Genomic DNA, 24,806 nt, shown 5'->3' on the forward strand with positions numbered 1-24,806 from the left:
CTGTGGGGGCCTTCTCCAGTGAGAGCGGGCCCGGGCAGCAGGGCCGGGCTGCCGGGACACCCGGGGCGGTCCCCGCCACCGCCTCTCCCAGCGCCGCGGCCGCGTCGCGCTGGAGTGACGTGAACGGCGCGGTGCGCGGCGGGCGCTGCTGAAGGCAGGCGGTGTCTGTGGCGCCCCGTGCCCGCCGGTCCCGGGGGAGCCGCGTCAGGTACGGCAGGGTCTGGGGGGAGCGCCAGGGTAGGGACCGTGGCCTCCCCCTGGGCGGGAGAAGGGTGGAAGAGGCTGGCGGTGGCGGGGCAGCCCCAGAGGGTGCGGGGACTGGTGCTGATGCTGTCCGCGTACCGTGGCGGGGGCGAGGGGCAGACTGGCAGGCGTGCTTGGCGGTGGAAGGGCTGGGCCCAGATTGATCTTAGGCTAAGCGCCCGCCGCCGGCAGAGGTGTTCGCACTCCCTGCACCTTTTCGGAGGCTACTTAAGAGCCTCAACGGGGATGATCGGTGTCGTTGAGACGAGCCCTGCGCTGCCTGGCACCAACCATCAGCATCCACATCTCGGCGTGGCTGCTGCTGCGGGCATAGCGCAGGTAGAAGGGAAGTGGCGGATGTCTCCTGGGGAAAGCTAATGTGGTAAAGCTTTAGGAAGTGTTTCCGCATGAATCCTGTGTTAGATCAGGACAGTCTTTTCTGTTTCAGTCTGCCAGCAAAATAAGGTGTCTGGAATTAAGCTTGCACCACCATCGGTTTGCTTGTGATCAAAGTTGTGGTGTTATTTTTATAGCTTGTGTCCTAAATACATGCTAGGTCACTTGTCTTCTCTCTCATTTTGGATTGTCTCAGTTTAAGTTAAAGCACACTCATACATATGTAATGAATGTTTCTTCCTTTTCCTGGTATTTTTCAGGTCTTCTCATGAAACCAGAGACCCCGACTGTAACTGCTGTAACCTGACAATTTAATTTGAAATGGAGAGTATCACACAGTTGTTCAATGATTTGTGTGAAGCTCACTTGACAGGTTTGCCATGGAAGGTCCACCTAGGCAGGCAGAAGATCAGCAAGAGAATGGCTAAGCAAAGTCTGAAAAAGGTTGCTTATAATGCCCTATTTTTAAACCTTTTTCAAGATGAGGCTCGTAAGCTACAGTCAAACATTTCCAGGCTTCCAGTGAAAAACAAAATTTTGATGCTGTCTTTCAATTTGAGAGTTGGTGGCCTGGGTGCTCAAGCGGATAGACTGGAGAACCTTGTGGAGGAACTGGAAACAGCTGAATGCTTACCATTTACTGAAGTTAATTCTGTCTTGGATCTCTTAGTACAGCTTGCTGGAACAGGTCCTCCTCAGCTTGTACCACAGAAAAAGGACTATTTTCTGAACAACAAATATGTTGGAAGAAACGTCAAATATCAGGGTTATGATTATTATGATGTAAGCGTGTTTGAAGCTGATATACAATCTCTGATAACAAACGAAGAATGCCTGTTCGATGACACAATTCAAAAGACACTGCAGATAATGGAGGCTGCACCTGGCACTGGACTCCCTGCCATAGGGTTGTTCTCTCAGAGCTATCCTGCTGGTGACAAGTTTGAGAGAGAAACACGGGTCTCACTCTTCGGTGCTCTTGTCCATAGCCGTACATATGATATGGACATCAGGTTGGACTTGCCACCGGTGCCTGACAATGCAGATTTGTCTGGACTTGCCATTAAAGTATGGTATAATTTGTTTTGGACTTAAGAGTATATGCATGCTTTCAATATGCTACTTTGAAACTATAGTTTAAAATGTAGATAATATTTTAATTTGTAATAGAAACATTCAGTGTTGGAATTTAAGGTGGAGCAGGGATCCGTTTCTTTGCTGACAACCAGATAAACTTTTTGGATACAAAGCCATATGGTAACAAAAACCTTGGTCTTGTCCTATAACTAAAACCCCATCATGTGGCCAAAGACATCATGTTAAGCCATCAGCTGTATCTGTTCGTTCCCCACCCTAGTAATTGCTCCCCCTGGTAATCTCTTGTGTTCTTGCTTGCTTTGTATATCTAACTCTTCTGTTGCTTGCTTGTTACTCTTCAGCCTGACTGCCTAAGTGTTCTTGTCTGAATGTATGCATTTTGCTGTTCAGATGTCATTACCTAACTACCTGTATTTTCTTCTTGGCTTGTTGTATCTGAAAACATTTTAATTTGGTTATTATATTTCATCGAACCTCCTGCTTCCTGCTGTCCTTTCACTGTTTCAGTGTACAATTTCTGCTGTATCTTTTTTTTTTCTCCTTTTGCTTTATATTCTGTTTATTTTTGGTATATTTTATTCCCATAGAGGTACTAGGTAAACTCGGGTATTTTCATTTCTTCTAATTTTTAGAGCGTAGAGATTTGGGGTCTATACTTCTGTGCTTCTAACCCATGTATTTGTTGTTCCCTCTACTTAACATATGGATACCTCTGGCAGCTTCTTTAACTCAGAGTCTTAACTGACACTTGAAGGCAGATACATTAAAAAAGAAAACCCCTGTGCCTTTTGGTGTGCACGTATGGATGTAAGTCGCAACGGAGGGAAGGCAGAACCTTTTTGAGTAAGCGCTGTATGCTTTCCATCAGACTGGAAAATCTGCGGTTTCTTGAAGAACATGCTGCTTTTAACGTGGGTGTGATTGTCTTTTTACTAACACTTAGTACTCCTCTGCACATACAACTAGCATAAAATCATTTTGGCTGGAAAAGACCTTTAATGTCATCGAGTCCAACCATTATCTGACTACCAAGTCTGGTGCTTAACCACGTGTCTTAGCACTGCTAAGTTGAGACACTTGCAGATTTCTTGCACATGAATAGAAAGTAGGTTAATCATAGTTAACAAAATGTTTACAAATATGAAGAACTAGGGCCTGGGTCATTTGCTCAAAACAAATACTAAGCAGTATGATTTTTTTAGTATTACACATTATAGAATTAGAATAGAATAGAATAGAATAGACCGGGTTGGAAGAGACCTTCAAGATCATCACGTCCAACCCCTCAACCAATCCAACCCACCTAAACAACTAACCCATGGCACCAAGCACCCCATCAAGTCTCCTCCTGAAAACCTCCAATAACGGTGACTCCACCACCTCCCCAGGCAGCCCATTCCAATGGGCAATCACTCGGTATAGAACTTCTTCCTCACATCCAACCTAAAACTACTCAGATTATCAATTCACAGAACTATATGCTTACCAAAGGAGTAAATTTCAACTGCAGCACCAACAAACTTAGCAATTATTTCAAAGGCAATTGCTGTTTTATTACAGGCGTCAATACCTGTAGAGACTTAATGAGAAGAGCGCTTGCAGGAAAAACTTAAAGTAGATCTACGGGCTGAGTCACGTAGAGTCACTTGTACATGAACAATGGCACATCTTTATTAGCATGCTTCTTCAGTAAAATGTTCTCATGTATAACCTTTGAATTCTCTTTTGCAGGTTCCTCAAAGTATAGACCAGTCAGAAGATGAGGGATTCCAGTCAGCATCCAATCTGACTCCTGATTCTCAGTCAGAGCCAAGCATAACTCCAGATATAGACCTGTGGGATGCAGTGCTTACGTATGGACCCAGCAAACGGAGGTGTTGGGAAAGAATTGGATAGTATGTGTCTGATATTACTGTCAAACTTACTATTCATCATATGCAAATGTATGAAGGTGCATTTCCTCTTAGTTCTGAATTCCCTTGGTATAAACACTGAAATGAATGCATTCACAGAAGTCAGTGATGACTTCTTAATGACTGAGAAAGGAATGAAGGTCGTACAGTTTCAACAGACTTAGTTCTTAGATTGCAGCTTTTTCATAGGAAAAGATAAAAACAATTATCTTTGTCAAAAGCACTGAAGATTATGGGAGCACTTGCAACATTTTTCTAACTAATATGACACACACTATGCAATTTATTTTAGTCTCAAATGATTCCATGTTTTCAGTTTCAAAAGAGAACATAGCAGTTGTATAGCACAGTATTGTATTCTTGATGATGTAGTTAGACTTGCCATTCTTTCAGCTGCTGATTCAAAGATGCATGTGCTAAGGGAAGTTTTGTATAGTCCTGTTAAAGCTCCTTAGCGTCCCTAAAATAGAAGACAAAAAAAAGGGGGCAGGTATGACAGATATCTTTTTTATATTCCTCATGGATAATGACATGCCTGATTCTTGGAGAAACTTGCTTCATATGCTTTCTGTAATTTTAATCAATAGTCCAGTGCTTTTCAGCTCAGCCTGAGAAACTCAGACGTTCCGTGATCTGATTTTTTTCATAGCGCTGTAGCACACTCTAGCTTTGTTCCTAGTGCAGGCATTGTTGCTACCATTTGAACTGTAAAGATCCTAAAAGTCGAATACAGGCTGCATGGGTGACAGCTTTCATGTGCTACTAGAATTCAGAATTTTTGGAAGAACTGGAAGGAGAAATTGTTTTGGAGGGGATGGTAATCCTCATGAGGAAGAGCTCAAATGTGTTAATGCCAGTCATTATAGCATTTTGAGCATACTGCTCTTTAACATATTTGATAATCAGCATTGCATGAACTCTGGAAATGTGATCTTTTTTCTAAATTTCCTAGTTTTTCCAGTGTGAACGCTGCATCAGGGAAGGCAACAAAAGAAGCTGGTAATTCTCTGTCAAGGTTTCTGTCCCTGAACTGGTGGTCAAATTACCTACCTGTTTCTTCATTGTATGGCGTTTGGGTCAGTTCATTGACTGCGCATTCCCTTGCAAATGCTCTGTATTGCTAGTAGCTTCTTCTCTCATCAGTACTGGCTGTGTGAAATTCTGAAATGCCTTTTTTTTTTTTAATTTCCTTCTTTTCATATAATTACCTTGTAATGTGTTTACTCTGACACAGCCCACCTGGTAAGAAAGAGGAACCATACCTTACTGAAGCTGGGAGGGAAGCTTTTGACAAATTTTACAGTCTTCGAGAAGGGCAATTGCAGCTGGTTAGTGACACTGTCCTTCAGCTTCCACAGCTTGTGCTGATGAAAGAACCTGAACTGGTGAAGGACGTCTTGAATGTCCTCATTGGTGTGGTATCCACTACATTTTCACTCAATCAGGTATGGAGGATTTTTTAACTGTGCTGCTTAGTCACATCTTTTTGGTTTTTCTTTTGTAGAGGTTTCCTCTCTTATACATTTATTTCATGCAGTTGTGGACACTGTCAAAAAGTTGAGTGTGACCTAATGGCTACAGGCAGTATTTATATAGTGCAATGATGATGCTATTGCAATAAACTGAGAGTATTTGTAGTGTCCTAAGTTAAAAAAAGTTTATGAAAAATTGACAAAAGATGTGTAAATAGTTTTGGAGATTTCATTTTCTTTAGGTGATTAGAGGAGTCTTATTCTGTATATTTGAAAATAGTGTTCAAACTTCTGAGATTTTGCTTCAATTGATTATGTTTATCATGCTATCCTAACTAGACAGTCTCAGTCACCAGAGTATCTAAACTGAAAAATTTGTCTTTCATTGTTTCTGTATAAAATGTCTGCTGTTTTACATTGGAATACAGCTATGAAATACTTGAGTCTGCCCTTGTTTTTTTGCTCCCCATATCGTTTTAGGCTGCTCAGTCATTTGTGATAAAGGAGGGGGTATATGTATCTGGGACTTCACCAGAGGCAATGCACAACCTGCTCTCAGAAGTTGCAGAGTATGGAACCCATTACACACGACTAAGTCGTTTTTCCCTTCAGCCAGTTATAGATTCTTCATACAGCAAAGGACTTGTGTTTCAGGTAAAACAATTGTATTAAATCATCCAGATTTAGTGAGCCAGTTATCCTAGCTAGAGAAGGCAACTTTGATTTTGTGTAAAACTGGAAATGTTTCATTCTGCAAACCTGCAAAGCATTTTAAGGCTGATACTCATGCCAGATTGGCAATGAACAGTGCCACTGTGTTTAATGTGTGCTTGGGGCTTGCCTGCACTGAAACACATGGTAAAGGGTTTTACTTACTCGAAGAGTGATTTCTTCTGTCATGTTGTTCTCTTGAGGACTAATATAATATTTAGATGGTTTTAAAGGATTTTGTATTAATACATCAAGTTGTATGAAATTTAAACACAAGAACTTTCTTAATGCAGTGTACATATATTATATAGTTTTTTTAAAATCTACTTTGTTCTGAATTAAAAGCATATTTTCTCTCTCTTCTGTATGTTATGCTTCACTGTACATACACTGTGTAATGTCAGGTGATATTAATCTGTAATACCTAGAATTATGTTACGATTCGTGATGAGAATGTATTCTTTCTGAGTATTTTATTTATAGCAGTATTAATAGGAATGGAATAACAAGATCTCTCTCTTTGACTTACTAGAAAAAGTTCTAGACAAGTTTTTTCCAGTATCCCATTTAGTCATGAATGTAAGGAAACAGGTTGCCCTAGGTTCATACTATAGCTGTTATAGAAGGAGGAGCTCCTCAAAGGGAAATTTAAACAACTAAAATGCTTTACTATACAGTGTATGGTATAGGCTTCTTGTGTTGGATATGCAAAGAGTATAGAGAAGTCATCAGATGGCATGGACTCCGTTTCATGGACTTTGACTTTCCCCTTACTTTGGTATGGAAGTGCCTCTTACCTGCACGTGCTAACTTGTTTAGTACAAGGTTTGTTTTCATGCTGGTGCAGTTGATGTGAAACATAGATAGACTCTTAACATCAAGACTTTAAATATTTTCTGTTGATACCAGGCATTCACAAGTGGACTGAGAAAGTATCTTCAATATTACCGAGCCTGTGTTTTGTCAACACCTCCTACTTTAAGTCTTCTAACAATCAGCTTTCTCTTCAGAAAACTAGGTCGTCAGTTGAGGTAAGAGAATGATATTAAATATGTATGCTTTTCATAGCAGAAAAAAGTGCAGTCTGTTTCTTAATATACACTGAGATAATATTACATAGGCACTTATATAATCTGCCAGTATTTTTCCTCTATTTAACAGAAAGTTTTCTTTAAGTCCAGAAGATTCTAGAGGAAAGATGTAAGGTGTTTGTATTCACTCAGTAGAGTAAGGTCTTTGTTTGATAGTCAGTTCATCAATGATCTGAGAGCTTCTGGTTGAAATAGTTACATATGTTTTAATACTCTTTTTTAGGTATTTAGCTGAACTTTGTGGCATAGGAACAACAACTCTGGGGATCAGCGGTGGAGCTGGTGCTGCATTTCCTACAGTAATAATTAATTTGCTGTTTTTATGTTTGGATTGGGTCACAATACTGATATTCTTCAAAATTAGGTAGAATTTTACATAAAATATTTAGTTTTGGTCTTTTTGCTATGAAAGATATGACCTTGGACCTCCAGTTAAAATGGCATGGTCCTTTCTGCAGATTCTTTGGAATTTTGTCCTGTGTTTGCAATTCCTGAATTAAAGAAAGGATTCAAAATAAACTTCTAGAGCGCATTTCATTTCATTATCAAGGAGATATTTGTACCAAGTCAAATGAATTCATAACATACCTGTTTCTATCCACTGACTGTAAAGTGAGCTTGAGGTAAGTAGCTCAGATAAAGTGACTTTAACTGTAGATGCCTAGAGGAAGGGAGCCTTCTGTGTCTAGTGAAATATGTAAAGCTTGCATTTGTTATTCTTTTCTTAATTAAAGTTGTATGGAAGTTGTATGTTAGAATATATTTCAATTTTTCTTAGGGTGTTAAATTGCTTTCGTACCTGTACAAAGAGGCTCTCAACAACTGTAGCAACGAGCATTACCCAGTTCTTCTGTCTTTGTTGAAGACAAGCTGTGAGCCATACACAAGGTGCGTCCATACTGTTCCCTGCATAGCTGTATTTAAAAGCAGTTCTGAATTGGTAATCTGGTGAGTAACTCTGCTAAGTTAACCCTAGCTTTTGACATTTTGAGAGAAAGTGTCAGATGTACCTCTATCTGCAAATTGCATACTCAAATGAATTCATTTTGTGGAGTCCTCCTCTTTTCCAGCTCAGTAACAGCAGAAGGGTTTTATTTGTGACTAGATTAGTAAACAATCCATGTAATTAAGACTTCCTTCTTGCTGCTGGTCCTGGAAATTCTTACTGGAATATAAGACTTGTTTTAAACTTCTATGTTTTTTTATTTCTCATACTTGCAGTAAAATCCTGAAACTGGCAGTGCTCATGTTTATTTCTCCTCTCTTGTGGTTTTTTCATTAAGTAATATTTAAAAAATCACAGTATCACTGAGGTTGGAAGAGACCTCAAAGATCATCGAGTCCAACCTGTCACCACAGACCTCATGACTAGACCATGGCACCAAGTGCCACGTCCAATTCCCTCTTGAACATCTCCAGGGATGGTGACTCCACCACCTCCCTGGACAGCACATTCCAATGACAAACGATTCTCTCGGTGAAGAACTTTCTCCTCACCTCCAGCCTAAACTTCCCCTGGCGCAGCTTGAGACTGTGTCCTCTTGTTCTGGTGCTGGTTGCCTGGGAGAAGAGACCAAACCCTTCCTGGCTACAACCACCTTTCAGGTAGTTGTAGAGAGCAATGAGGTCCCCCCTGAGCCTCCTCTTCTCCAGGCTGAACAACCCCAGCTCCCTCAACCTGTCCTCGTAGGGCTTGTGCTCGAGGCCTCTCACCAGCCTCCTTGCCCTTCTCTGGGCACGTTCAAGTGTCTCGATGTATAATTAAAAAAACCTGTTTTTTGTTTAGTAGATGTAACTAAAGTAGGAATTAGGATGTTTTGGATGGCAACAGTTTTGTTAAGCACAGCACATCAATTTAGAAACTGGTAGTTTACAGACTTCTGAAGAGGCACTAAATTTTTTTAAATAGCTCTTTATAGGAATGTTAGAAATGTTTACAGGGATTATAGTTGCAGTCCATCATCAGTTTGCAGTGATGCTTATGAAATGAGACTATAAAGCAAAAACTAAAACCCATTCCTCCTACTACTATTCTTTTTCTTCTAGATAGAATATTCTTCAGAAAAAATTAATTTCAGATTTACCAGAAGACTTACTGAAATATCATCACAGCTCCTGCCCTGTGATTTATAGAAGGCAGTCAGATTTCTGAAATGCCATGGGCAGGATGTCATGCCACCACAAGGAATCCTTAAAGTATGAAAGGATGCAGATCTCTATCAAAACAGCAATCATATACGAGGGCTGCCTTTGAAGGAGGCCTCCATTGTCTGCAGAAAGTGTCATTTCTATTGATCTGAAAGAAATTAAATCACAGGAGTTGTTGGTCAAGTTTAAGTCATAGGAACATCAGATTTAACACTTTGAAAGTTCTTAAGTTTTTATCCAGAGCCATAAAATTGAGCAGTGGTCCCTGTGCTGAATGCTTTGTGTTTGTTGCGTTGACCCAAGTAAGAAAAGATTAGCTTCAAGGTTCTCTGAGCCTTTTTATCTCGAGCTTTAGATTTTTTTTTGGTTTTGTTTAATTTCATCAAAAATTTGGTTTCACACATAGGAAGTATTAAAAGGCATGAACAAATATTCCAAAGCAGTAGTTCTTGTTGTTGTGCATAAAAATGTCTCTAGGTCTGGGAAAAAAGTGCTTGGTATTGCATCTTTCCCATTGACCTTTCAGTTTCTCCTTGCTACAGTTACCTCTCTTCAAAATGAATCCTTCCTGCTGATTGCCCCCTGTGGTTTTCACAGGCTGCAAACATTTCTGTAATTTTTCATATACTTATAGTAAATTAATTAACAGAATTACAAAGACTGTGTTAATTAAGGCAGTATTCTTTTAATCTTAACTAATTATCACTGAAATATTCTATAGAAACATGATTTAATAATGGAGAGGCACAATCCTGTGTGTATATCTTTAAATGTTGGTGTGATGGTACCTAATTGTTGGGTTTTGTCCAGCCTATAGCTTGTGTGATTTGACCTTTTAAAGAATATAATTACTGTCTGGTTGTAATAAAATTGAGAAGGGGATTGGTTTTCAATATTATGCAACCATTATTTTTTCTTGCAGATTTATCTATGATTGGGTATACAGTGGTGTGTTCAGAGATGTTTATGGAGAATTTATGATCCAAGTGAATGAGGATTATCTTTGTTTCAGAGGTACAGTGTGTGTGTGTATATATATATACACACATATATATATATATGGGGAGCATTTGTAATGGACATAATTGTACCATTAATTAAACAACTAAAATAGATATACTTTCATCTTTTTCTTTGATACATAGATAAACATTACTGGACCCATGGTTATGTTTTGATTTCAAAAGAAGTAGAAGATTGTGTGCCCGTATTTCTTAAACATATTGCTAATGATGTATATATATGTGGGAAAACCATAAACCTACTGAAATTGTGCTGTCCTAGGGTAAGTTTTGGTTTGGTTCCTTCCTATTACATTGAGAAAATCATGTCTCTTCAGAGCAAGTTTATAGGTTTTTAGCAAGCTCAGTCCTTTACTTAGCCTCTGAACTGAGTAGAAGAGCTTCTAAGATTTGGGCAGGTTCAGGTGGAGAAAAATACTTAAGAGAATAAGTACCCTGTGATGTGCACTGGCCATATTTTTGAGAGTTATGTCATGTGTAGAGCTCTCTCCAGTGGGTTTGCGTTAGTTACATTTCAGACAGTTCGTAGTAAGTGGGGATCTGGGTGGGAGTTGTAAGTGAACAGAACCTGGCTTTTGGTAGTAGGCATTCATTCAGTGCTGAGTTTCTCAGGCTCAGTTAATTTGGATACTCACAAAAGCAAAATTCTAGGGATTTAGAACATGGCTAGTATAAATGTGTGTATCAGATTTTATATTACTGTCCAATGCAGTGAGAAAGAGGGAATCTTGAGAATTTGGCCTGTGATCCAAGTTCTGGAGTATTATTCCTCTGTCTCCTTTGAATGGTATAAATACTACATCTGCTGATCCTGTCTGGCAGCTTGTTTCAGTATTTTGAAGCGTTGCTAGAATTGAAAAAGTATATAATGTGAGTTCATAATGCAACATTTTGCAACCTGAAAAATGTATTTAAAAGGAAATGTCTCCTTTTTTCAGCACTATATATGTTGGTCTGATATACCTGTTCCCCGGATTTCAGTCATTTTTTCAATAGAGGAGCTCAAAGAAATAGAGAGAGATTGTGCAGTGTATGTAGGTCGAATGGAGAGGATTGCCCGATACAGTTCCATAAGCAAGGAGGAAAAGGTAAATGAACAGAAGAATGAAGACCATGCTCTTGGGACTTGTTTTTTTAAATACTCATTTTTAATTTTTGTTGTAACTGTGAAAGAATTTATATTCATGGTCAGGTTGTTTTCGTTGGTCAATTGCTGTTTGAATTGTTATTGCAGCAAACAAGCTTACTTAATATAACTTCTGAAAGTGTAGGTGGTGCATTGGCATTTGCTGGCATTTTCATGCATTACATGAGTTTGGGACTTCCATCTCAGCTGCTTGCTGCAGCAGATTTGCCTTAGTATTGAAGAGTACTGAAAAGATTGTTGCCCAGAGAGTTTGTGGAGTGTCCTTCTCTAGAGATCTTTAAAACCCACCTGGATGTGTTTCTGTGTGACCTGCCCTAAGTGGTTCTGCTTTGCAGCGGGGTTGCACTTGACAATCCGTGAAGGTCCCTTCCAACCAGTAGCATTCTATGATTGTAAGTTAACAAATGTGGCAAGCTAATTAGTAAACAGATTCCTTTTATACTTTGTATAACTAATTGGAGTTTTTTCAGAACTCTTTGTTACAGATGCCTTCAATATAGTGCATATGTCAGATGGATTTTGTTTGTTTTAAGGTTTGGAGTATTAACTTTCAGTGTTAGTTTATAGACATTTATTTGCTTCACTCATGTTTCTGCACTGCAATTGTATATTAAAAAGCACTGTGAAGTGTCTTTGCAACAGTATTTTCAAGTCTAAACCAGAAGAACAAATTCCCACCTGTATTTTTGTTTGTTTGTGATTGATTTTTTTTTTAGGATTTGCGCATGGAAATAGCCAAACAAGAATTAATTGTTCATGCTCGAGAAACTGCTAGCAGGGTACTAAAAGCCATTAATGGTGAGTTGCAGTGGTGTTCTCTGTGTTTTCTAGGGCTTGTTAATGTAAACTGACAGTATCTTTACTGTAACACAGATCGACAGGTATCAGAACGGATGGCTTTGGATGCAAAGAAACGGGAACAGTTTCAGAAGCTGAAAGAGCAATTTACAAAAGACCAAGAGGTATTTCTCAGTGTGTTTCTAAAGGCAAACTGTATTTCTTAGGCAAGTAGTTGAATGGATGTCTTGATTTATTGTACTGAGTTGAATTAATAGCTCATGGGGTATGACTAAGAATGTTACAGCTGATACTGAGAGTGGCTTTTTTAAAAGTGTGAAATATTTATGCAGCGTCGCCTTGCAATAAAGCAAGAGGAGATTGATGATGATTTCAGCTTTGCTCGAGAGCTCAGAGAGAGAGAGAAAAGACTGAAAGCTTTAGAAGAAGAACTGGAAAAAAAGGCAAGGTAAATGTATCTGAATAGGCTCCCAAAGCTTAGATACTCTAATACCATCATAAAGACCTAAGAAAAGAATATTGTGTATTAAAATTTATGGTACTAGCAGTTCCTAAACATTGCTTTACAAAAGTAATGTTTGCACATAAAGATGGATGTAAGGATTTTTGGCAATCTATGAGAAGTTCTTTGATGTAGGAATGGTTAATGGGGACCCTCTGATTTGCACCAACCCTATCTAATCTGTTTTTTTATTGTGGTCAAAAAAACACCCCTATATCTTGAAGTTAAAATCTGAGCCCACAGCAAAAATGGTGAATTGTATGTCAAAGCAGAAGTAAAAAGCAGAGAAGTTAGACTGATAGTTATTTGAATTGCTCTGTTGTGCATGCAGTTGGATTTCACTTTGCTGTATTCAAAAAATACTTAAGATAAACAGGTGACCTTCTAAAAAGAGTTACTGAAATACTCAGTCCTGTTTTCTGCATCTGTTTGTTCTCGATGATTGAAGTCTCCAACTTCTACATCTTAAAAATTGCTTCTCGGCTTTGAAGTGCTGAAAGGTCTTATTCTTTAGAAGGGAAGACAAAAATCATTACACAGAAATCTGTAACTTACCTTTATTTTTTGCCTTCATTTAGGCAGGAATTAATTGACCATTATAGCAAACTTTCTGACGATGCAGCCCGTAGGGAGCAAAGAGCGTTATGGAAAATCCAGCGGCACAAGTTGGAAACAGCTCGACTGAAGTTTCTATTAGAAGATCAAAAACGCATCGAGGTATCTTCTGAAAGAGACTTGAGAAGTGTAATTTAGGAATTTGATAATTGCTGCATAAAGACTTTGGATTTTTCTCATTTTTACTTACAGGAAATGCTTGAAAAACTTCCAGATGGAAACTACAGGAGAAAATTAGATATTATTCCTTATAAAGAGTGCCAGTTGGCTTTAGATGAAAAACCTGTTGTGAAAGATCCACATTCACAGGTGAGTTTATTTTCTTACATAAACTCCAGGTTGCCTTTCCAAGTTTCCCTCAAGGGAGTTAATTTCATGGTTAATTTCATTTCAGTAAACACAAGGTTCACTGTAACTGCAGGGTGAGGAGTTCTGACATTATTTGTAGTACATCTGAAAATCTGGAACATTTTAAATCTTACTTGTAATAAAGTGGCACCCTAATAAGTGGCTTGATTATGTGAATACAGTGTAATCATTATTTCCTTTGTAGATGTCTTCTCTGAAACCTCTGCATTCGTATGAGACAGATGGCAGAAAAGAATCTGAGCCTGGACTGCAACATGCTGCTTCTGCTGACAAAGCATTGCCCATGCCCTGGCCAACAAATAATAATGCTGATCAGCATCTTCAGCCCAAAGCTGCAGGATCTGAAAGCAGTCTCCAGGTTTCTGAGAAAGCATTCAGTCCTCTGTGCAGTGCTGATTCCTTGCCTGAATCCTGTGTTAATATAGAAGATTTCTTACTGAAGCCACAAGATGAGCAGCCTGTTGCTGTCAGTGTACAAGGATCATCGCTAGATGAAGCATTCCAAAACATTAATTCAGATCTTTCTGAGACTCCTCAAATAAGTGAAAATCAGCCTGTCTTGAGAGGAGCGCTGGAAGGAGACAGTGCACCATTGCAGCAGCAAAATGAGTATGATTTTAATACAGTTCTCAGGCCATCTGCAGCTTGTCAGGGACATGTTCAAGTTGGAGAAAACGTATTTGATGTGGAGTACAGAAGGCCTCGGTGGAATATTCATGGACATGCATCTGATGCCAGCATTAGAGTGGGAGAATATGTACCTCATGCGGACACTTACCAGCCACGATCAAGTCCTTATGGGCATTCTTCAGACTCCCATATAGAAACCAGCAGCTTTATTTCTGAAGTTGAATCTAGCCGACCCCGATGGAATATTCATGGGCATATTTCTGAAGGTCATATTAAAATTGGGGAATATGCTTCAGAGGTAGAGCCTTCAAGGCCTAGGTGGAACATTCATGGGCATGCTTCGGAAGCCAACATTAAGATTGGAGAGTATGTGTCAAATGTAGCTCCTACAAGGCCTCGATGGAACATCCATGGTCATGCGTCTGATGCCAATATCAAGATTGGTGAAAATGTGTCAGAGGTGGTGTCAGCTAGACCCCGTTGGAACATCCATGGACATGCTTCACAGTCACACATCAAAATTGGAGAACTGGTTTCAGAGACAGAGCCTTTGAAATCTCGTTGGAGCCCATTTGGTCACGCATCCCAGTCAAGCATCCAAATAGGGGAGTGGGCCCCATCAACAGAGAATGATCCAATACCTCATCGTAGAACCATTTCAGGTCCTTCATCTGACTCCACAGTTCAGACACTTCTGTACAGTGAAGAGTTATCTCCTGCTGAAGGGAGCAGAAAGGAAGCAAAAACCTCACAAGCTGAGGAAAAGTCTTCACCACAGGCAGAATCATCTGACAGTGTTCCAGTCTTTCCTGATGCTAATATTAAAGGTGACAAAAAAGAAAATACAATGGAAGAGAAGCGAGAAGGTAAAATAAATGTATTCAGTCAGCATTTAAGGGCTCATGACAGTAACTGTAAATGTTCATGTTCAAAATGGGTGCTTAGTACTTAATCCTTGCATAACTTTGGGCACTGTTAGCGTTCAGAGGAAAGAATCTGAGCTTAGTCTTCTCTCCTGTATGCAAGAAGGAGCGCATGAAAAGAATTCTAGCCTTAAACTTCAAGAAACTGGATCTTGTGTGATCACGACTGAAAAACACATAAACCTGCCTGGGTGGGACTATGGGGAAGGGCTGTTATTGGAGTGATTGTTTCTGTGATAGTTTGTAGAGAAATTGTGAAGAACTTCAGGAGCAGATCTGAAGTATGAACTAAGTATTATAAGCAGGTCTAAGTAAATGCTGTCTTTATTTGTAATTTTACAGTAATTGCAAATGAGGTCAACAAGGACCCTTCTCCAGATTCCTCACAGAACTTACAGGTAAGAAACAAAGTACTTGTTGAGAAGGCTTCCTTTTCCTTCAAAGGATCAAACATGCTGGTAATTAGGGAATGTTTCTGTCTTAATGGATACTGGTTTTACGTGCCAGGTGAGTAAGCTCTCATTTTCAGTTGGAGCAGCTAGCCAGTTACCTGTAAGAACACAAAGTGTGAGTGTGCATAGACAGCATCTCTCCTAAAATGTGTACACTGTTTTGTTTTAGGTGGAAGAACCTGAAAAAACAGTTACAGTGGATCCTGTGCCTCCCAAGGCTAAGGAGGAGGAAGGGGAAGAGGAAGATGCATGGAAGAAAGAACAAGCTTATTTGAAAGCCTTGTCAGACCAGTACTGTATTGAAAAATATCAAGATAGTTATGATTTAATGTGTGAGTAGAACTATTGGAACTACTGATCAATAGAGGATGTGGTAAACTTGAGCAAGAAGGCTGAGTGGCAGAAAACAATACCTGAGAATACCGGTAAATTCCCAGTACTAGGAACTGCAGTAGCCAAACAAGTTACTTCTAGGTGTAAAGATGAGACATACAGTTTGACACATTGTGATTTTCCAGCTAGAGGGGTTTTGTAGAGTTTAATATTAAGAGATTATCAAATTGCTTAAACATAATAACTTACAGTGGTTGGGTGTTTTTTCTTAATATAGCAGAACTACCAGTTTCTCATCTCTTGCATCATGTGATACCAAGATCCTACACTTTTCCCGTGGATCCTGTGGTACAATCAGCAACAGATGAAACGGCTGTACAGCTGAGTGAGCTCTTGTCTCTGCCAGTGCTGATGAAACGTTCTATTACTGCTCCACTTGTATCTCAGTGAGTGTTTGTTAGAAGTAGTGACTTGATAATTTAGCAATTAATGTGTTCTTAGTTCTGTTTTAACACAAGAGTTGTACAGAGATCTCTTCTGTTTCTTTTTAGAAGTGGTTCAGTGGATGGTCCATTACTAACTAAAAAGTTCAGATTTACATTAAAAATAGTAGGATGAGCTTATATTCTTATATGTAAATTAACATTTTGAAGGTCTTTTGGAAATTGGTCTTGGACTTGTGGATTATGCAGCAGTGGTTTTAATACCATTGGTTTCCTTGTTCTTTTAAAAAGAAGAAATGTTGTTTGTAATGTTTGTCCTAGCTTTTATTTGGCAGGTGAATGATAAGGAGAAAAGAGAAGGAAAAGTATTTTGATTATGCAACAGCTTGTGCATATCAATCAGGACATACTTCATGTTCCTATGGGAACTCCAGGCTGTCTATAAGTTTAATAGAAGCTGTTCTTGTTACTATTGAAATATTTAAGGGAACCACATACATGTTGGAACATTTTGTTAATACATCTAATGGCATTTTAAAGAAAAGTTTTCATTACTTACGAACAAGATTGTCATGAAAACAGATGTGTCAAAATGCTTCCTGTTATGGAATATACTTTCTTGTAAGCTTGGATTTCCATTTACTAACCCAGTATGCTATACGGAAAGTTTGGCACAATGTAGGAAGAAGTAATTAGCCTTAGTTTTAAACATCCAGTCTGGCTACCAGGAGGATCTGTATACAGATTCAGGTATTCAGCAAAGCAAAGTAAATGAGCCCAAGTTGTATGCTGGCAAAATTAGACTATCCCTGATACGCAAGTTAAATTATTTAAAGCTAGCTTACTGCAAACTATTGTATAGACCTGCCCTCAATATGTACTGGGCTTTATCAGTGAGGATATTCTTCTCAGGGATTTAATAGGCTTTCTTAATCTGTTTGTGTAGGTGACAGAGATAAACCAAAGGCTATTGATGAAATGTTGCTTCAGGCCCAGCAGCATGTTTTAAAGAATATTCATTATATGCAGCCAGTCTTAAAAAATACTTCCCCAATGCTATTCAAAACCCTGGTACCTAAAGTGGAGGATTTTAATTCTGGTTATATTCTGGATGGAGATTTTTTTTTTTGTCCCCTCCCCTTTTTTTTTTCTTATGTGAAAGTCATCCTGGTTTAGATATCGGAGTTAAGTACTGGGGCATTAATCTGATGTAACCACAGCTGAGTGTTAACAGTAAGGAATTAAATGCTGGTAAGAATAATACCTTTTCTGTGTTTTGATTCTTAGTGTTTCTCTTGTGAACAAAGCAATAGTTGATTACTACTTTGTGGAACTGAATGTAGAGAAGCATTTTGAAGCACTGAGACATTTTTTGTTAATGGAAGATGGGGAGTTCGCTCAGTCGCTCAGTGACCTGCTATTTGAAAAGGTATTTGCTCTGCTGTCTCAAACCTTGGCTGTGGGTTGTCTGCTTTAGCTTGACACCTCTGGGTTGATTTGCATGCGAGTGAGGGAATGGGGTGAATTACAGTCCTGTCTTGTGCCTAAGGAAGTCCCAAGGAAGAGAGAAATATTTTCTACTGCTCTGTCCTCTTACATTTGATAAAATCCCGTGGAAGGGCCTGTGTTGCACGACACCTCCTCTTCCTTCAAATATCCTGTAGAGGGGAGGTCATCTGAAGAAAGTGCTGAGCCCTCTGATGAGACAGTATTTTCACAATTTACCCCAGTGTTTGTGGGAAAGAGGACAAGGTCAGAGGGGATAGCCTGAGTTAATATAGCTGGTTGCTAGTGGAGATTCATGACTGTAGGATAGTTACTGCATTTCCCTAAGTCTTATGAATGCTTTAAACCCAACTAGAGAAAGCACTTGGAGATGTATTAGCTGTATTTGTAGACCTCTGAGGGTGCTGAGCTGATGAGAGGCAGATGGGAGTCAGATGCCAGGGTCAGTCCTGTTGCTGACATTATGCCCCACTAAGGCCTAAAGGCTGTATTCCCTGCAGTAGGGATGTGTAGCAGCTCCTGAACAACACCAAACTGCAGTCCAGCATGTCCAAATAGTACAGGTATGAGATTATCTTCATGCTGTTAACAGCAAAATGTTCAGAAGCTGTTTCCTACGCTGCTGATAAGTAGAAATGTCCAAGCAGAATGGTGAAGCAAGGCAGAAAAGTCACCTCTTTACCGTACTGCTTTCATTCAGCTGTCTTCAGGAGCCAAGACTTTATTACTACTGTGTAATTACTTTTTTTTCCCCTTCTATTGTTTTTTTTTTGATACCTAGCTTGGATCAGGACAGACACCTGGTGAACTGCTGAATCCACTGGTTCTTAATTCCATCCTAAATAAAGCATTACAGTACAGTCTTCACGGTGACACCCAGCTTGCTTCCAATCTTTCTTTTGCCCTCAAGTTTCTTCCAGAAGTGTTCCAGCCCAATGCACCTGATGCTCTGAGTTGCTTAGAGCTGAGGTACAAGGTAAAAGATCATGGAGAAAGGTAGAATGCTGCAATTATACCGTGCTGGAGTAAATGTCTTCTCAAAACCGGAATACCTTTAAGAATGGAGTAAAAAAATTGTGTAATGGAAATGACAGGATTTACTTAGCCTGGCCAGTGCATGACAGCATTAAAATATATATATATATATATCTTAATTTGTTGATCCCTGAAATAGTACCTTAAATATTCTCATAATTTCAAACACAAAAATGTAGTCTGATCTGCACTGTTGTTTCTGATCAGCACTGTTATTTCTTTTAGGTTGACTGGCCTCTGAACATTGTCATTACCGAGAGCTGCATGAATAAATATAACAAGATCTTCTCCTTCTTGCTGCAGCTGAAGCACATGGTGTGGACTCTCAAGGATATTTGGTTTCACTTAAAACGCACTGGCAAGTATAACAAGTGAACTAGAGGGTCCTCTTCAAAATGCTTTTAGCACCCTGTGCTGGACAATTGCTTATAAACAGTCATGTCAAGCTTCAAAAGCCACTATAAAAGAAACTTCCTTGGCATTTTAAACAGGCTCTACTAAAAGAAACTGCCATTCCTTTAAAAATTCTGATTTTAGATGGTCTTTGTGGGTTCTGGTAATAATATAATCCTGGTTTTATTTTCAGCTTTAGTGAGTCACGCATCAAATTCCGTTCAGTTTCGACAGCTCCAGCTGTATAAACATGAAATGCAGCATTTCGTGAAAGTTATTCAAGGTTACATTGCTAATCAGATTCTTCACGTTACGTGGTGTGAATTTGGAAACAAACTGTCTTCAGTAGGCAACCTGGAAGAAATTCACAGAACGCATGCTGAGTACCTCAACAAAGCAATCTTCAGGCAAGCTACCGTACTCATTTTTACTGCAGCTCTTTAAGTTAATGGAGTGACCAGTCTAGCCTAACCTATTTGTGCAAAAATGACTTCTTCCTGGTACACCAAGTAGTGTTTATATATGAAAGTAGTCTTCTGTAAGGGCGGCAAACTTAATGGCATGTTATGAGGCCCATACTTTGATACTTTTCTTCAGCTACCCATCCTCCTCATTCCCCCAGACTCCTTGGAGTTGACTCCAGCTGCTATTCACCATGCCTCTGCAAGGTTCAAGTCTACTCAGGACAGCTCTAACCTGAAGACTAAGGGCACACTTGGCACAGTTGCGTTTTCCTTTCATCCCATCCTTGTCCTAGCCTTTGTAAATGAATGCTGTTTCATTCAACCTGAGTAATGTGCACAAGTAACTAGCTGAAAGATTGTGAAATGCTTCTTCTGTACCTTGTATATGCCTTCTATACATGGGCAATGACCAGGAATGGACTTTGAAAGAACCGATGTGGCCTGATGCTTCTGGCCAGATTTATGAGCAGTGTCTTTTAGGAATCACAAGCTTTTTACCCTTTGCTTGCTGTATGAGGCAGAAGAGTGGTGTGAGTAAGAGAAGAAGAGCTGGGGTTTATTTGATTTCTACTTAAAAGAGTATACACAGGAATGATAAAGTGGGGAGATGGAGGGAGAAGTGATGATAAAGAAGGGAGATTATAAACAAGAAAAAGAAACCTGCCATTTCATGTCTGTCTTTTTCAGTTTTGATTAGATACAGCTTGCCCAAAGCTGCTGTTTGGATGCCAGGTGATGGGATGAGAGTAAGGAGACTGAGAGCAATGTTTTAAATATCATCTCTGTGGCAAATTCAGATGTCATTCTAGAAACTGGATACACCAGTACAAATAGGGTCCACAGAAGAGCAAGCACACTATGGTAGCTTTAGGCCCTTTTTTAGGTATCAACACTACAGCTGGCTGCAGTCAGGTGGAAGTTTATTTTTTTAAGGAACTCAAGAGGGAGGTAACACCCTGAAGGATTGTCACCCATTTGTATTTTTCATCCTGCAACCAATACATTGTGTCAGCTATGTTCCTAAATTTGCTTTTGCTCCCCTAGGGGTCTGTTGACAGAGAAGGCAGCCCCTGTGATGAACATCATACATAGCATCTTCAGCCTTATCTTGAAGTTCCGCAGCCAGCTGATCTCTCAGTCATGGAGCTTTGATGCAGGCAAGCAGATGGCTGTTCATCCCAACTTTGGTCTGATGCAGCAGTCATACAATACCTTCAAGTATTACTCCCACTTCTTATTCAAAGGTAAGAAATTGCATAAGTTCTGAATGAAAAAAAGTCAACTGACAGCTGATAAAATGATGAAGAGGCTTTGGAAATACAGTCTAAAAGTAGGAAGATGTGTGTACTTAGCCTGTGTTAATTCCCAAACCAAAACTGCCTTGTTGTTGCTTGCACAGATCTGTGTATCCAACGATTAAAAGGCCCACACAAAGAATCCTAACAGATACCCCAAAACTAACCATATTTTTTTGCCCTTTTGCAAAATGAGCACTAGCATTAAGAGATTTCATAACACCAATTCCTGTGCTGGTCTAAACCTCAGAGAGCCTCCTAGCACTCTTTGGAGTTTATATCCAGTGCTCCAGGCAAGTGTTTCTCAGCTGTATAGATTATTTGCCAAATGTTCTTTCCTTTAATATGATTTCTTCCTGCTTTCAGCTTAGTCTATAATGTGAAGAAATAGTTATCTGTCTTTCCTCTCCATTTCTCTTTCAGATCTTGCTTGTGGTTTTTAGTACAAGTTATTTATCCTTCCCCTGAGTACAAAGGTGGTTTATGGGCTTGGGGTTTTTTGTTGTTGAGAAAACTCTTTAATTCCTCAAGGAAGTGCAACTGTTTTCCTCAGATCTGTTTTTCTAGACTATTTTCTAGTCAGACTGTAGTCTTCAGGAAATGAGCTGCCCTTTTTATTCTTTAAGGGTGTCCAAAAGTGGTGTCAAAGGACCAAAGACAGGTATTTCAGGATGAGTTAGAATGGCTGCTTCCAGATCCTACAGGAAGGCAGAACACCTCTGGGAGCCACCTAAGTTCATACTACGAGATCTATGGTTGCTTCATGGACAGAGATTAATAGACCATTCCGTAAGGAAATTTGCTGAGTGACCTAGTTCTTTACACCCTCTTCATTAAGCACTACAAAACCAACCTGTGCTTGTTCCTCTACACTTGTACCTTCAGTCACTGTGCATTGTAAAATGCTGTCTTTCACGAGGGGTGATCCAGAATCCATTGAAAGCCAATGCAAAGTAGTCTGGACTTCAATGGCTTTGGCTGAGGCCCTCATTTCTAACTATACACTTGCCCTTCTTCCTTGCATGTTACTACTGCTTGCTGCTTCCCTTTGTACGAGTGCATGGGATGCTTATGAGCTTAGGGAGTTTTTACTGCCTTTTTTCCTGTGTCATTTAAGGATGTTTAGAGCAGTCAGTTGTTCATTCATAGAGGTTGAAGGGTTTGTCCCAGGAGCTTCTCTTTGATCTTCATTGTCACAATGGACTTTGCTCAAGAAAACTTCAGCAGAACTTCTTTCACAGAGGTCACAAGAGGACCTAAACATGCTCTCTGGTCAGTTGAACTAATGATAAGAATGAACGCATAAGCTTATAGTGAAAAATACCTTGAGAAAGGATTTCCTTATTAGAAGAATGCATTTTCACCTAGACCTGTTGTGTAATCTTATTTTTGCATCTTACTTAAAGTACTTTCTAATTCTGGAAAGGGATACTGCACCTCTCTTATGCAAAAACACATGTTTGTTTCTGCTGTCTTCAGATTGCTGCAGTAGGCTTCTTGTTGTTGTTAAATTAAAATGCAGAGATGCTGTGCCAAGGCTGACTTTAGAATATTAATCTCAGTTGAAGTTGATTTTGTTTTTTGTTCCAGTGGTAACAAAGCTTGTAAATAGAGGATACCAGCCACACCTGGAGGACTTTCTACTGCGCATCAACTTCAATAACTACTACAAGGATAACTGAACTTTGTACAGTAAGGGTCACTGATAGCATGGTAAAGCAGAAACAGATACATTTATATGCTTGCGATTATAGAAGCTTAGGTAAATGCCATAGAAGCAGCATTTTTCTTCAGTGAAATAACCCACCATCTAATAGCTTGAAGAATATAACCACCACGTGCAGAGTGATGCTTCTTAAAATCCACCACACCTGCCTGAGAAGTGATGCTGTCATTACTGCAGAGAGAAGAGCTGAGTGCCTGCCCTTAGGAGGGGGGAGAGTGCAAAACTGTATATCTGTGAATGTGTAAATGTTGTATTTTCAGTGATGGGAATTTCCTCCAATGTAAATACACGTGTGTGAAATAAATCAACAGATGCTTTCTAAAACTGCTGAGTATGACATACAAATGTTCAGAGAGATCTAAGTACCTACTTGATATGGTTTATTTTCAAACTGATACTGATTCTCAATCTAAACATAATAACTGATTCCTTTACAAATTATCTGTTTGCTACAGTGGAAGAAGGCATGACAAAAACACCTGGTGGTAAGCAAGCCTGCTAGGGGATACAGAATTGGACTGTTAAAGCACATGGTAACTGTTGTTTCACTTGTGCCAAAGGTAGTTTCCTTTTCCCTGATGTAAGCTATATATCTTTGTGGTGATTATGTGAAACATCTACAGCAGAAATTCAGAATCACTGAAGTGAAACAAAGCTCCACTTCCTAGTACATTCCAGCTGCTTTCAACTGCAGAATCCCAGTTTCAGTTTGCTAATAATTTTCCTTTTCCCTAGTTGCTGGGGTTTGGGTTTTTTGTTTTCTATATTGTGAAAAGAGACAACTGAACTTAAAATGTCATGCTAGGAGACTGTTGCAGAGAGGCTTTGAAAAGTGTTGATTTTGAGATCCTGGAGTCACAGTTGTTTAAAATGTGGATATGTTAATCAGCAGCTCTTTGTCTTGATAAGAAGTCACCACTTACTTAAAAGTACAGACATAGCTGGCATGTTACCAGTACTATGGAATACTCAATATGATTATTTTCTAACGATGTGTAGATAGTTCTATGATTTTTCTTTTCCAGAAATAGCAATTAAGCCTTAGAACCAGACTGCCTCTACCAACTGTAAAGTTGACCTGAGTGTTTCTGCTCCTGCTGTAGTACCAAAGTTGATATAAAAATGTGGTAATGCACAGTTGTAACATGCATCTTCTCTTTTGTCTCGTTATCTCTGCTGTGTTTAGTGGACTGCTTCGCTTCTGCTCTACAGAACAGGAGGCTGAAAGATCAAGTGGCTTGCAGATTGAGCTATTTTGTTGCTTGGGCAGGTGGAAAGCTGTTTCTCTACCTGACTTGCTTTTCAGGAACTTATAAAGACCGGTGTGCACATGCAGGCTTGCTGGATGCATTGTCCTGATGCCTGACTCTACTAGAGAGCAGCCACACAGCTTCTGCAGAGAGCAAGTAGATGATGTTTGGGACCTTGGAGCTTGGCACTACAGTGTAACTGTACAAAGACAAAAGTTTTAGCTTTGCCATGAAAAGAGGGAAAAGAGAAAGCTAAAGCAAAACACAATTAAACTTTGGGTACCATTATGCAAGAGAGGCAGCCTGCTCTCCCTTGAGGACTCCCTAAAGGAGTCTTCTATGATGAAGGGAAAGAAAAGCAAGATGAATTTTCAATAGCTAAAAATGAGAGACTTCAGGGCAGGTGCATCCATCAGTTGTATGTCTGGAGGGGGTGTGGGGGAGAAGGGGGGATATACAGAGGTGCAACACTTTCATACAGTTCAGAGCAAGTGAGAACTGCCACTGCACACAAAACCTCCCACTGTAAATGTGTAAGGCATAAAGCCAAATGAAGATGTAACACTGTTATTGGTTCCATTAGTTAGACCATAGCCTCAGTGGACTGATCTGATACTCTTTGTGGCATCATGGTGAGACCTTCCTGTTGGCTTTAGTGCAGGTTACTGCCTCATACTGATTTTGGTCAGAGGTAAAGCTGAGTCCCATCCACCCATGTAACAAGAGCTGAAGGGTCTCTGCGAAGAAAAGGTGGTGTGGCTGCTTGAACATGGCCTAGCATAGTTGTGCAGCCTGAGCATGTGGTGGTGTGTGATCTAATGAAGGAGATAC

The 24,806-nt window shown here is 39.7% G+C and overlaps 1 protein-coding gene across 1 annotated transcript; it reads left to right on the forward strand.

The window, feature by feature from the left end:
* Positions 1-890: 890 nt before the first annotated feature.
* TUBGCP6 (tubulin gamma complex associated protein 6) lies at positions 891-22,441 on the forward strand. The gene is made up of 25 exons (XM_054173776.1): positions 891-1,707; positions 3,469-3,632; positions 4,885-5,095; positions 5,603-5,776; positions 6,743-6,864; positions 7,148-7,223; positions 7,703-7,812; positions 9,995-10,086; positions 10,218-10,357; positions 11,033-11,182; positions 11,958-12,039; positions 12,115-12,203; positions 12,372-12,487; positions 13,120-13,258; positions 13,349-13,465; positions 13,710-15,021; positions 15,421-15,476; positions 15,700-15,862; positions 16,141-16,309; positions 17,594-17,735; positions 18,594-18,788; positions 19,073-19,205; positions 19,434-19,647; positions 20,749-20,948; positions 21,626-22,441. The coding sequence occupies exons 1-25, from the start codon at positions 961-963 to the stop codon at positions 21,775-21,777; spliced, it is 5,265 nt and encodes a 1,754-aa protein (XP_054029751.1). The 5' UTR covers positions 891-960; the 3' UTR covers positions 21,778-22,441.
* The last annotated feature ends 2,365 nt before the right edge of the window (positions 22,442-24,806 follow it).

Source organism: Dryobates pubescens, chromosome 27, assembly GCF_014839835.1.
Source record: "Dryobates pubescens isolate bDryPub1 chromosome 27, bDryPub1.pri, whole genome shotgun sequence".
Lineage (NCBI taxonomy): Eukaryota > Metazoa > Chordata > Aves > Piciformes > Picidae > Dryobates > Dryobates pubescens.

Coding starts and splice junctions, on each gene's coding strand:
- TUBGCP6 (XM_054173776.1), top strand. CDS start 961: ATGGAGAGTATCACACAGTTGTTCAATGATTTGTGTGAAGCTCACTTG. Junction 1,708..3,468: donor TGTCTGGACTTGCCATTAAA/GTATGGTATAAT, acceptor TCTCTTTTGCAG/GTTCCTCAAAGTATAGACCA. Junction 10,358..11,032: donor TGAAATTGTGCTGTCCTAGG/GTAAGTTTTGGT, acceptor TCCTTTTTTCAG/CACTATATATGTTGGTCTGA.